Source organism: Trachypithecus francoisi, unplaced genomic scaffold, assembly GCF_009764315.1.
Source record: "Trachypithecus francoisi isolate TF-2019V2 unplaced genomic scaffold, Tfra_2.0 Lachesis_group6, whole genome shotgun sequence".
Classification (NCBI taxonomy): domain Eukaryota; kingdom Metazoa; phylum Chordata; class Mammalia; order Primates; family Cercopithecidae; genus Trachypithecus; species Trachypithecus francoisi.
In genome coordinates this window covers 1,707,232-1,721,787 of record NW_022681471.1, presented here as the reverse complement: position 1 = coordinate 1,721,787, position 14,556 = coordinate 1,707,232, and the positions used below count along the sequence as shown (strand labels likewise).

Below are 14,556 nucleotides of genomic sequence, written 5' to 3'. Positions count from 1 at the left end.
CTGCTGGCATCCACAATTAGCCCCGGGAGCACATTTTCCCATAGAAACAATAATCTTAATGGCGGCTGGCTTTCTAGTGCTATGGGCCCTATAGTCCAGCCATATTCTTGGTTAAATAGGCCTTTGTGGACTGGCCTGGGAACCTTCTCACCATTTGTAACATTGTTTCCATGGGAAAAATGCTTCTCAAGTTCCAAACAACTGACTTACAAACAAACTTTTGGAACAAAACACTTTGCTAAATTGGAGAAGGCCTGTAGACTCTCCCAGAGTCATTCAAAGGCTGGTGACTTCACTCCAAGATGTTAGCAAAGTTTGGGCCTGCTTAGCATACCAAAGGGAGGCCACTGGGTTTGCTAAAGAAACTTTAATAAGCAAACAGACAAGATTGACAGATCCATAATAGACAAGCTGACTCTGTCTTTGATTGGCGACATAGACGAGCATTTACACTGAATGATTTCCCTTAATCAAACACATGCCTTATCTGGACAGGCAGGACACTTATCCGACTAAGTGGGTGGTTATTAAGGAGATGGCAGGTACTCTGTATCTAATTGTACATTTAGCACCCTTTCACATACACCAACGCGCCAGAGGAAAGACAAGCTTATTTTTTCCCTCTATTGTCTGATACGTTCAATGTTTCATTGGTTCGTTCACCTTGATGAAAACAGAGCAGTTACGCAGCTTTCATCTGCTTCTTTGAAAGGCATATGGAAAATTCTGCTTTCAGGAAAAAATTATTAATTCCACAAAAGTACTTCAAGGCATTCTGAGATGTGGTCTCCCATATTGCTGAAATTACATGCAGTGCTGCAGCATTTGCATAACAAATGTGACAGAATGGTTACTTAAGAGACTAAAACAGGAGGACTAAAATGTACAGAGATACCTCATTTCTCATTAATTATTATTCGAAATGAAATGTAATGCCACTAGTTATAGTATGCCAGACGTAGAAGAAGGAAATATATCATCATGTATTTAAAAATCCTTACAGAGCATAATAATAATTAAGAAATTATGACACTACTGATCTTTTAGAAGCAATGTAGCCACCCGTTCATTCCTTTATTAATCACCAATTTTCTTCCTCTTTAACATTACACAGTAAAGATTATTAAAGGGAAGAATACAAAAATAGATGTAGAGAGAGATAATTTATATTATGTAGCAAAAGTATATTAAAATGTATCATTTTAATTAAGACTTTCACTAGTAGAGAAAGTCATATTTTTGTCTGGTTTATAGCAACATATAATTTGACTTAAAAGGATAACAATGCATATTAGTAATTGTTATTGTTGATATTATTAATTTGCTCTAAAATTAACTGTAAGTGATTCTTTTTTCTTCTTTGAGCAGCAAGCAATCCTATCATAAAACTGTGTTTACTGGGTGGTTGAGAGAGATGCATTCAGTCAGGGCTGTAAATAGGAGGAAGGTAGTGAGTTTCTCAGGGGGAATGATGGGGTAGGGTGCTGCCTGTGCAGGAAAGCTTGGTCCATATGTCCCAATCAGCTGAGTTTCTGCCTTAAAACTGGTGCGTGATTCTCACAGCTACTGGGCAGACATTGATGCCACAGGGGTCAGCAACAAATGCCCGTTTAAAGATGCTGGAAAGGAAAGTGGAAGTTAGAGTCACAAATCACTATTCAAGTTCTAAACGGGCAATTTTTTTTAAATCATGTAACCCTGAGCCAGTCAGATTCAATTACTTTTTATTTCTGCAAAATCTTTCCAGGCTTCATTAAAAATATCCCAAAGGTCTTGATTGTTATTTTTAAAACTATGAATTTAGAAACTGCTTGTTAAAAAAATAAAGCAATGAACATAATCATTTATTCTGGTAATAATTATCATATAAATATTAAATTGTTTTATTGGTTGAATTGTGAGAACTCCAGCTATCACTGCTTATTCACAAACTTGATTTTTGATTTTATTTTTAAAGTTAACATAAAGTAAAATTGACTTTTGGGGGTGTATAGTCCTATGAACTGTCACACGTGTAAATTTGTGTAACTACCAACACAATAAAGATATAGAATAAATCCATCACCCCATAAAACTTCCCCCTGCTATTCCTTTATGACGACAACTCTCCCACCCCTTTATAGGGCCACTCGCTCCCACTCCTCCTTGGCAACCAGTGATCTGCTCTCTATCACTATAATTTTGTCTTTTCAAAAATGTCACAAATTTTTCTCAATAAAGCCCATCCTTTAACCTACATTTTGTGACTGAAGTTTACCCTGAAGGGCTATGTATGACAGCGGATCACCCTGATGAGATGCATCTTGCATGCCAGTTGGGGCACCAGAGAGAACCACCTACCACAACGGTCACCTAATTCACCTCCCTGCACCCGCATTGATTCTCTTTCAATTTCTTATTCACACTGCAGCTAGTGTGGGTCTTTCTAAACAAACCTGTCGAGTTACCTACTTTCCCCCACCAACCCAATTTAAGACATTTCAATGGCTTCCCATTGTCTTAAAATAGAGCAAAATCATACACATAGCTTAATATGACAGCATGATCTGGCCTCTACCCTTCTCTCCAGCCTTATCTTCCACTCTTCTTTCCTCTCTGATCTCCAGCCAAACAATATTTTCTCAGTCACTTATAATAAACATGCTCCCTCCTGCTGGTAGGCACATCCTCTTCCATCTAGCTGGAATGCTTTATCCTTTGCCTCTCCTATTCTTCATTATGAATTAAATGTTACTTCCTCAGTGAGGGCTTTTCTCAACTCCTAGTCACATTCCCAGAGCATCAGGAATCTAGGAAACAATTACTTGCCTGTCATTTGTATGAGTTTACACTTATTTGTATGAGTACGTGGTTAGAGTCTGTTTTCCTCACTAGACTATAAGATTCATGTCTCTTTTTGGTCACAAGAAGCCTAGTTTATAATGCCTGTAATAAGGTGGGTGTTCAATAGTAGTTTAACATACTATTTTAATTATAACATAGAAAAAGCTAAGCCTCAAAGACCACATATTGTATGATTCTGCTTATATGAAACGTCCAGAAAAGACAAATCTAAAACTAAATAAAGTAGATTAGTGATTGCCTAGGGCTGAAGGAAGGAATGGTGATTAAATGTAAACTGGCATGAAGAATTTTACAGAGGTAATGAAAATGTTCTAGAACTGCACAACTCGGTAAATTTATGAAAAAATAATTACATTATAAATTTAAATTCCTGTATATAGTTGGGTCTTATAGCTTTTCAAGTTTATTCTGACAATCTCTATCTTTTAATATGTATGTTTAAACCATTTGTATTTAATGTAATGGCTGATAGGTTTGGATTTGAATTCATGGTTTGTTATTTGTTTTCTTTATTTTTCATCCATTTGTTTTCACTCTTCCGTCTTCTTTAGGTTTATTTGAACATAAGATATGCATGTCAACTTATCTACTGTGTTTTTGATTACACATCTGTGACTCTTTCAATTTGTTGCTCTAGTAATTACAATATACATGTTTAACTTTTTATAGTCTACTTAGAACTAATCAATTGCCACTTCAAAGGAATATAGAGCTCTCATCATCATATTGGTCCTTTTACCCTACCCCATTTTATATTATATTAATAGTTGAGTTCTGTATTACACCTTTGCACATTAAACCCCAATCAGTGTTATAAGTTTTGATTTTTTTTTTTTTTTTTTTAGATTTAGTTTCACTCTGTTGCCCAGGCTGGAGTGCAGTGGCATGATCACAACTGACTGCCACCTCGAACTCCTGAGCTCAAGTGATCATCCCACTTCAGCCTTCCGAATAGTTGGGACTGCAGAAACACACCATCATGCCCAGGAAAATTTTTAATTTTGTAGAGACAGCGTCTCACTATGTTGCCCAGGCTCGACTTGAACTCTTAGGCTCAAGTGATCCTCCCGAATCAGCCTCCCAAAGTGCTGGGATTATGGGTGTGAGCCACTGTTCTCAGCAACTCTTGATTTCAACTCTTGAATATATTTTAAGAATCAAGATAAGCATAGTCTAATTATCATTTATGTTGCACTTCTTTCATTATTCCGGGTGTTTCATATTTCCTTCTGGTATCATATCCCTCTCAGAGTAAAGAACTTTGAGCAAATCTTTATAGCAGTTATACTGGCAATTCTCTTACTTTTCCTTCATTTGAGAATATCTATTTTTCCTTTGTTTTTCCTGAAGTATATTTCCACCTAGAATTCTGGAATGGCAGCTCTTTTCTTTTAGAATTAAAAAAAATGTTTTGTACTTTCATTCTAGCCTAAATGGTTTCTGATGAGTGTCAAGCATTTCCTGAGCAGCAACTTTGTAGCAACTGTTATGTTGGCTTCTTACAGTTCCATAGATTCAGCTAGTAAGGAGACAGCAAGTACAAATGGAGTTAGACAGTTGTACTCACACTGATAGCATAAGCAAGATCAGTATGGTGTCAACTATCTGCATCCCTGTTCCCACAGGATGACACTGAACTGAGTGGACCAGATGATTAACAATATAAGCAGAGGATTGCTCTGTCATGGAACAGCCAACTTTAGACTTTAGTTAAAGGGGAGGAGGCAAGGTGAGTAGCCCTACACTTCACTAGATCCAGGGAGGTAGGATGAGGACCTTGCTCACGGCAGCCTCTCAAAAACTAGGGAGGCAAGTGAGAAACTTGCGATAGCTCCCAATATGCTGCCTATCAAACCATGTTTCAGAAAGATCGCAGGATTAGGTGAAGGCATGGTTTAGCCTTGCCTGTGGAACCTATGTGGAAATGTGCAAGATGGCCAGCGTGCCATGGTAGAGCTGTTCCACTGTGATAAGAAATCCACAGACAGGCAAGTCATTGCTTTCTTATAACTCATGTATTATATTTGTCTGGCTGCAATTGATAATTATTTCTTTATTTTTAGTTTTCAGCAGTTTTAATATGATATGCTTGGGCCTGGATTTTTTTAGACTTCACTTGTTTAGATTTCATTAAGCTTCCTGGATCTGTAGGTTTGTGTCTTTTATCAAACGTGGGCATTTTTCAGCCATTATTTCTTCAAATTTTACCTGCATCACATTCGTTATGCTCTATTTGTGGGACTCCTATAACCTCAACCCCTCTTATCAGAAAAGTAGATTTCCCTTTTGAAACCACCTTTGAAAAGTCTATGACAGTGAGAGAAATCCAACATGGCTAGCTCCTTCTTGGTTCTAGCCTCACAGGCTGGCAGTCTTCACTCATTCCTGGGCATTGGCCAAGCTAACTATGCAAGGAATTTAGTTTATGGTTTAACTTGGAAGAAAGGATTATAATAGTCCCTTCCTAAAACTAATCCCCTCTATGTTTGGGGGCTGAAACAATCTTCATAAAACTAATGAAAGACCACAAGATTAGATTATGGGAAAGACCTAAATTCTGCTAAAATATAGGCATATTTTCTATAGTTTCTTACTGCTCAAGAGTCAATATGGTCAGGCATTATAAGATTTTTGACTTCCTTCCTCAATTGCTTCTATATATAACATCACTATTGTAGAACCTCAGATTGGTCTTTTGAGATTTTTTTTTTTTTCAGACTTTTGCATTCTGGCAACTGACTTACCCCACCCAGACACAAGACTCAACTAGTCCTATGGCCTCTACCCAGAGGTGGACTCATTGCATGAAGACCGTTTTCCACACCCCATGACTGCATCTCCAACCAATCAACAGCACCCATTCCCTAGCCCCTTGCCTACCAAACTATCCTTGAAAAACCCTAACCTCTGAACTCTTATAGAGACTTATTTGAGTGGCAACACCAGGATTGCCTCTTGGTGGCCTTGTGTTAATTAAACTCTTTCTTGAGCAGGAGTTTCTACTCTTATATCAGATAAAAGTCTTTAAAACAATAAAAATTAAAGACAATGAAGGGCATCACATAATGATAAAGGGTAAACAAGGATAAAGATAAACAAGAAGGCATAAGTGTCTTAATTATATATGCACCTAGCATTAGAGCACCCAGATTCATAAAACAAGTTCTTCTTGGCCTATGAAAAGACATAGACAACCATGCAATGATAGTGAGAGCCTTCAACATCTCCACTGAAAGCTTTAGACAGATCATCAAGGCAGAAAACTAATAAAGAAGCTCCAGACTTAAACTCAACACTTGACCAATTGGACCTAATAGACAGCTACAGAACACTCCACCCAAAAACCACAGCACATACTTCTGATCTGCACATGGAACATATGCTAGATCAACCACATGCCCAGTCATGAAGCAAGTCTCAATAAATTCAAAAACATTGGCATTGTACCAAACACACTCTCAGAATACAGTGCAAATGGAGAAAAAGGATATTAGAGTTTGAAAGAAAAAAGTAGGCATTGCAATCCTAGTCTCTGACAAAACAGACTTTAAACCAACAAAGACCAAAAAATACAAAGAAGGGCATTACATAATGGTAAAGGGAACAATTCAACAAGAATAGCTAACTATTTTGAAAATATATGCACCCAATACAGGAGCACCCAGATTCATAAAACAAGTTCTTAGAGATCTACACAGAGACTTAGACTCCCACACAATAATAGTGGGAAACTTTAACACCCCGCTGTCAGTATTAGACAAATCAATGAGACAGAAAATTAACAAGGATATTCAGACTTGAACTCAACCCTGGATCAAGTGGACCCAGTAGACGACTACAGAACTCTCTACCCCAAATCAACACAATATACATTCTTCTCAGTGCCACATGGCACTTACTCTAAAATCGACCACATAATTGGAATCAAAACACACCTTAGCAAATGCAAAAGAACTGAAATCATAACAAACATTCTCTCAGACCGTAGTGCAATCAAATTAGAATTCAGGATTAAGAAACTCACTCAAAACCATACAATTTCATGGAAATTGAACAACCTGCTCTTGAATGACTCCCGGGTAAATACCAAAGTTAAGGCAGAAATCAATAAGTTCTTTAAAGCCAATGAGAACAAAGAGACAACATACCAGAATTTTTGGGATGCAGCTAAAGCAGTGTTAAGAGGGAAACTGATAGCACTAAATGCCCACATCAGAAAGCTAGAAAGAGCTCAACATCACAGTTAAAATAGCTAGAGAGGCAAGACCAAACTAATCCAAAAGCTAGAAGAAGACAAGAAATACCTAAGGTCAGGGAAGTATTGAAGGACACAGATACATGAAAAACCCTCCAAAAAATCAACAAATCCAGGAGTTGGCTTTTTGAAAAAAATAACAAAATACATAGACCACTAGCTAGACTACTAAAGAAGAAGAGAGAGAAGAATCAAATAGACCCAATAAAAAATGATAAAGGGGATATAACCATTGATCCCACAGAAATACAAACTACCACCAGAGAATACTATAAACACCTGTACACAAATAAACTAGGAAATCTAAAAGAAATGGATAAATCCCTGGACACATACACCCTCCCAAGACTAAACCAGGAAGAAGTCAAATCCTTGAATAGACCAATAACATGCTCTGAAATTGAGGCAGTAATTAATAGCCTACCAACCAAAAAAGGCCCAGGACCAGATGGGTTCAGAGCTGAATTCTACCAGAAATACAAAGAGGAGCTAGTACCATTACTTCTGAAACTATTCCAAACAATAGAAAAAGAGGGACTCTTCTCTAACTCATTTTTTTAAGACACATTTTTATTTCAGAGATGTAAAATAAAAAAAAAAAAACTATTCTCTCGGAATCTATGAAATACCGTACTGAAAATCTACTATAACTAGTGCCTAGAACAGGGCCTGGCACACAACAGCAAACAAAAACAAAGCATTAACATTCCAGTGGTGTGACAGGCAGAACAATGGGCCCCAAAGAGGTTCATGTCCTAATTCCAGGAACCTATAAATATGTTACCTCATATGGCAAAAAGGACTTTGCACATTAAAAACCTTGAAATGGGAAGATTATCCATTCAGACCCAATATAATCACAGGGGAAGGGGAGGCAGAGGAGAGAATATGAAGGGATGCATCCACAAAAAGAATTGTAAAAGAGATGCAACACTGTTGGCTTTGAAGGTGGAGAGAACAGGTAATAAGCAAAGGCATGTGGGAGGCCTCTGAAATATGGAAAAGGCAAGAAAATGGGTTCTCCCTTAGAGTCCACAAAAATGAATATATCCCTACTGACAATGATTTTTGCCTACTGAAATCCAAATCCATTTAAGATTTCTAACCTCCAAACTGTACTATGATTTATTGTTTAAGATACCATGTTTGTGGTAATTTGTTGTAGCAGCAATAGGAAACTATACTTGTGCGGTCATAAATAAAATAAAGAATTCAGAAAAACTCAGAGTAAGGGAGAATTTAAATAGCTTATGTCTGGTATGTATGTGATTTTAAAAAGGGTGAGCAAGAAAGGTCACTCTGAAGATACTTTTGAGCAGAGAACTGAAATAAGAGACAGAGTAAGCCAAATCAGTATCTGCATAGGGGAGAATATCAAGTACAAAGGCCCCAAGGCAGGAGCATGTTTGCGTGACCGAGCAACACACCGAGGCCAGCATGGCCGAAGCACAGTGACCTGTGACTTATAACTTGATTTGCATATTAAGTATGTATCCTGTAAGAAAGGCTTAGTAAGTATATCACTATAGAAATTTCTTAAGTATGAAAAAAATTTAGTAAATAAACTCCATAAAAATGACACCAAACCTAAAATGTATCTGTAGATTTTTCTTTTTTTTTTTCCGAGACAGAGTCTCGCTCAGTCGCCCAGGCTGGAGTGCCGTGGCGTGATCTCCCCTCACTGCAAGCTCCAGCTCCTGGGTTCACGCCATTCTCTTGCCTCAGCCTCCCGAGTAGCTGGGACCACAGGTGCCCGCCACCACGCCTGGCTAATTTTTTTTGTGTATTTTTAGTAGAGACGGGGTTTCACCTGTTAGCCAGGATGATTTGGATCTCCTGACCTCGTGATCCTCCCGCCTCGGCCTCCCAAAGTGCTGGGATTATAGGAGTGAGCCAACACGCCCAGCCCTTTTCTCTTTTTTTTGAGACAGAGTCTCACTCTGTTGTTCAGGCTGGAGTACAGTGGTGTGATCTCTGCTCACTACAACCTTTTCCTGGGTTAAAGCGATTATCCTGCCTCAGCCTCCCAAGGACTTGGAATTACAGGGGTGCACCAGCATTCCCAGCTAACTGTTTTGTATTTTTAGTAGAGATGGCGTTTTATCAAGTTGCCTAGACTGGTCTAGAACTCCTGACCTCAGGTGATCTGCCCGCCTCGGCCTCCCAAAGCACTGGGATTACAGGCGCGAGCCACAGCACCTGGCCCTAATTTTTATATTTTTAGTAGAGATGGGGTTTCATCCTGTTGGCCAGGCTGGTCTTGAACTCCTGACCTCAACTGATCCACCCGCCTCGGCCTCCCAAAGTGCTAGGATTATAGGTGCAAGCCACCATGCTTGGCCTTTATCTGTAGTTTCAGTAAGGTAAATTAATTTTCTTGCTATAGGATTCAAATACTACTTTACTTATGAATATCTAAATCAGCATAAGTTCACATGGTACTAAATATTGTATTACAATAGTAAGTGAACAAATTATTTTTAAAAATGTTTTTGAATTCCAAACTTGTTTTCAATTTTTTTCAAAGCTAAAATAAACAGAAAATGACAACATGAAAATAGAATTTGATGACTAGAATTAGTTCAAGCATATGCACTTTTTGGCACTCACAAATTAAAAACAGAAACAAGCATGAACTTTAACTCCAAGTTCCCTTATCAAATATCCAAGGCAGATTAAAAATCACATCCTCTATTTGCTTCTTCCTTTGCACCTTCAACACAATAGAGAGGATCAAAGCTGAAGATTAGTTCTTTGTAAGTCTAACAAAACTGATAGACCTCTGGTGAGAATGGTCAAGAAGTCACAAACTAAATTTGGAAATAAAAAACATCATAACAGATTAACACATTAAAAAGATGTAGTTACCGAACAAATATATGATAATAGATTTTAAAATTTAGATGCAATGGATAAATTCCTAGAAAATTAAATTCTAGTTCCAGAAATAGAAAACATGAATAGTCCTCTGATCATTACAGAAACCGAATCAACCATAAAAGAACCATCCCACAAAGAAAACTCAACCCCAGATGACTTTATTGAGAAGTTCTACCAAACATTCAAGACAAGGACACAAAACTCTACCATAAGAAAAAGAAGATTCCAAATTATTTTGTGAAACTAGTATAAATCTGCGAAGGACAGTGAGATAGGAAAATAAACATGCAAATTTCACGCACTAATACAATGCAAAAATCCTACACAAAACACCGTCAAACCAAATCTAGGAGAGCATATCCACAAAATACCTATATCAAACATTATAGTTATGGATGAAATTTTGTATGTTTTCTCTTGGAAAGCAGGGGAAAAAGATGCCTGTTATCACTACTTCTTCTCAACAATGTAATCCGGGCCCAAATGGTAAATAAGGACAAGAGGAAGAAATCAAAAGTAAAGAAAAAGACAAAAATCTCAGAATTCACAGATGATTATAATTGTAAACATTTTGAAACAATCTACATGTAAATTAAAATTAGTAAATCTAATAAAGCTACTGAATCCAAGATCAAAGGATACTTGTATTCCTATATACCAGAAAGAGAAAAGATGACTGGAAAATTCAAATGGAAGTACACAGAGCTAAGAACATACAAAACCTACTTGAAGAACAAGGAAGGATCATGTGCTCTGTTGTATTATGGAAGCGTAGAACTGATATAAGGATACACAAAAAACAGACCCATGGTACAGAATAGAGAAGTCAGAAGCATTCATCAAATATAAGATTCTTGATATGACAGAGGTGATACTGAAGATCAATGGGAGGGAAATTGGCTTTTCAATAAACAGTGCTAGGAAAAATGTTTACTCGTATGTATTGAGTTAAATTAGACCCTTACCTCACACTGTACACAAAAATCTACTCCAAGTCAATTAAAGACCTAAAGAAAGGCAAAACCACAAATCTTTTAGAAGGTAATAAAAGAGTATCTTTAAGAAAGACACAGAAAGTACAAGCATAAAGGAAAAAAACTTTCTTGAACTCTGATAACCTCAACTGCATTAAAATTAAGAAAACTACTATTCAAACATCACAAGGAGAAAAAGACAAGCCACAGAATTAGAAAAGGTATTTCTGCCACATATAACTGAAATTGCCTAGTCTCCATAATTAGAACTCCTAAAAATGAATAACTTTATTTAATTAACAAAAAAAGTCAGCAAATTGGAACAGGTCCTCACAAAAGATATATCCAATTTGTCAATAAAAATATGAAAAGGTTCTCAACCCCATTAGGAGTTAGAGAATTGCAAATCAAAGCCAAAATGAGATACTATTACATACCCACCTGATTAGTGGAAACTGAAGTCTGAAAAAACTAAGCATGGATGAGAAAACAGAACAGGAACTCTCATACTGTTGCAGAACTGTAATCTGGTACAGACACTTGGTTCTACCTACTCAAGTTGAAGATGCAGATTCTCCAACCTAGTAATTTTAATCCTAGGCATGATACACTCTACAGAAGCTAATGCACACAAGTGCCAGGATATAGGTATAGGTACAAGAACATCAATGATGGCAGCATTGTTTCTAATAGCCCCAAAATGCCTATCTACAGCAGAATGCATTTGTTCTTTCAACCTGTTATCCATTCTTACCAGTGAGGATAAAAGATTTCTAATCATTAAAAAAAAAAAAAAAATTCCTCTGGATGCGGTGGCTCACACCTGTAATCCCAGCACTTTGGGAGACCGGGGCAAGCAGATTGCCTGAGCTCAGGAGTTCAAAATCAGCCTGGTTTTGAACAAAAAATGAAATGGGCATGGTGGGGTGCACCTGTAGTCCCAGCTACTCCGGTGGCTGAGGCAGAAGAACTACTTGAATCCAGGAGGTGGAGGTTGCAGCGAGCCAGGATCGTGCTACTGCTATCCAGCCTGGGCGACAGAGCGAGACCCCGTTCATCATACTGGATATGGTAAATAACGTCTTCATCAGCAGCAACAGAGTCTGAATTAGACGTAGAGGGTACACTGTCCAATCTATTTGTGTTCTCTTTGGATTTATGCTTTATATTTCCATTAGTCCTTTTACAAGAACTGCCATTCTTCAGTGGAGTTTTGCCACGTGACTGTCCATCAGAAGCTCTAGTAACACTATGTATGTGTGCTTCAAACCAAGCACCAAGGCCGACATCTCTGGCATCCACCAATTCATTTACCTGCTTGCCCCGGTAAAAGAGGCGCTGGCATTCTGGCCGCACGTCGAACAGCGCCCACACCCGCTCGCGCAGCTCCTCAATCGTGGCTTTGCGAGACACGTCCTCAATGGTGCACGTCTTGGAGCCATCAATGGTGCGAACCTGGATCCACATCTTGGCGCCTAGAGAGGAGCCGGTCCCCTTTGTCTCCCCCTGCGCTCGGGGCGCCGCGCCCCGCCCGGCCCGCGCCGCTTCCCCTGCGGCTCGGGCCCTCCGCGGCAGGCGGGCGAGCGCACGCACTGGACCTACCGGACGCCAGGCCCGACAGGCGGCGGCGACTCTCAGTCCGCGCGACCTACCAGCCGACTTGAGAAGAGACGACCGGAACCACTCTGAGGCGCTGCTGCAGACACCGCCTCAAAAAGAGGAAGACGCCATGTCTGCGCCGCGCAGTGTTTACTTATCCCCTAACTCATTTTATGAGGCCAACACCATCCTGATACTAAAACCTGGCAGAGACACCACAAAGAAAGAAAATTTCAGGCAATACTATTCAAGACATAGGCATGGACAAAAATTTTATGATGAAATCACCAAAAGCAATTGCAACAAAAGCCAAAATTAACAAATGGGATCTAATTAAACTAAAGAGCTTCTGGGCACAGCAAAAGAAACTATCATCAGAGTGAAAAGGCAACCTACAGAATGGGAGAAAATTTTTGCAATCTACCCATCTGATAAAGGTCTGATATCCAGAATTTACAAGGAACTTAAATATGTTTACCAGAAAAAAAACAACCCCATCAAAAAGTGGGCAAATGATATGAAGAGTCACTCCTCAAAAGAAGGCATTTACATGACCAACAAACATACGAAAAAAAGCTCAACATCACTGATGATCATAGAAATGCAAATCAAAACCACAATGAGATACCATCTCACAGCAGTCAGAATGGCGATTATTAAGAAGTTAGGAAACAATAGATGCTGGTAAGGCTACAGAGAAGTAGGAACGTTTTTACACTGTTGGTGGGAATGTAAATTAGTTCAACCATTGTGGAAGACAGTACGGCAATTCCTTAAGGATCTAGAACCAGAAATACCATATGACTCAGCAATCCCGTTACTGGGTATATACCTAAAGAAATATAAATCTTTCTACTATAAAGACACATGCACAGTATGTTTATTGCAGCACTATTTACAATAGCAAAGACATGGAACCAATCCAAATGCCCATCAATGATAGACTGGATAAAGAAAATGTGTTACATATACACCATGGAATACTATGCAGCCATAAAAAAGAATGAGATCATGTCCTTTGCAGGGACATGGATGAAGCTGGAAGCCATGATCCTCGGCAAACTAATACGGGAACAGAAAACCAAATGTCACATGTTCTCACTCATAATTCAGAGTTAAACATTGAGAACACATGGATGCAGAGAGGGGAATGACACACACCAGGGCCTGTTAGCAGGTAGTGGGTGAGGGGAGAGAACTTAGAGGGCGAATCAATAGGTGCAGCAAACCACCATGGCACACGTATACCTATGTAACAAACCTGCACATTCTGCACATGTATACCATTTTTTAGAAGAAATGAAGGGGAAAAAAAAGACTAACAAAGTGAAAAAAAAAGATCTAAATAAATATAATCAGAAATGACAAAAAGGACATTGCAACTGATCCCACAGAAATACAAAAGATCCTCAGAGAATACCATGAACAATTCTGTGCACACAAACTAGAACCCCCAGAGGAAATGGATAAATTCCTGGAAACACATAATCTCCCAAGATGGAATTAGGAAGACATTAAAACCCTGAGCTGACCAATATTGATCTATGAAATTGAATCAGAAAAAACAAACCTACCAATCACAAAATGCCTGGATCAGATGGATTCACACCCAAGTTCTACCAGATGCATAAAGAAGAACTAGTACCTATCCTACTGCAACTATTCCAAAAAATTGAGAAGAACTACCTAACTCATTCTATGAGACCAGCATCAGCTTAATACTGCAAAAATCTGGCAGTGACACAACAAAAAAGGAAACTTCAGGCCAATATCTCTGATGAACATAGATGTAAAAATCCTCAACAAAATATTAGCAAATCGAATCCGGCAGCACAACCAAAAGTTAATACACTATGATCAAGTAGGCCTTATTCCTGAGATGCAAGGCCGGTTTGACATATGCTCATCGAGAGATGTGATTCACCACATAAACAGAATTAAAACAAAAACATATTATCATCTCAATAAATGCAGAAGAAGCTTTAGATAAAATCCAGCATCATT

At 38.5% G+C, this 14,556-nt stretch overlaps 1 protein-coding gene across 1 annotated transcript in view; it reads right to left on the bottom strand.

The window, feature by feature from the left end:
- The window catches only part of LOC117078411 (E3 ubiquitin-protein ligase UHRF2-like), a 122,601-nt gene extending 109,908 nt beyond the window's left edge, over positions 1-12,693 (bottom strand). Inside the window, exon 1 of the mRNA XM_033201979.1 lies at positions 12,003-12,693. Coding sequence (XP_033057870.1) covers positions 12,003-12,420 — 418 coding nt within the window. The 5' untranslated portion in view covers positions 12,421-12,693. The remainder of the gene's footprint in view (positions 1-12,002) is intronic.
- Positions 12,694-14,556: the final 1,863 nt, after the last annotated feature.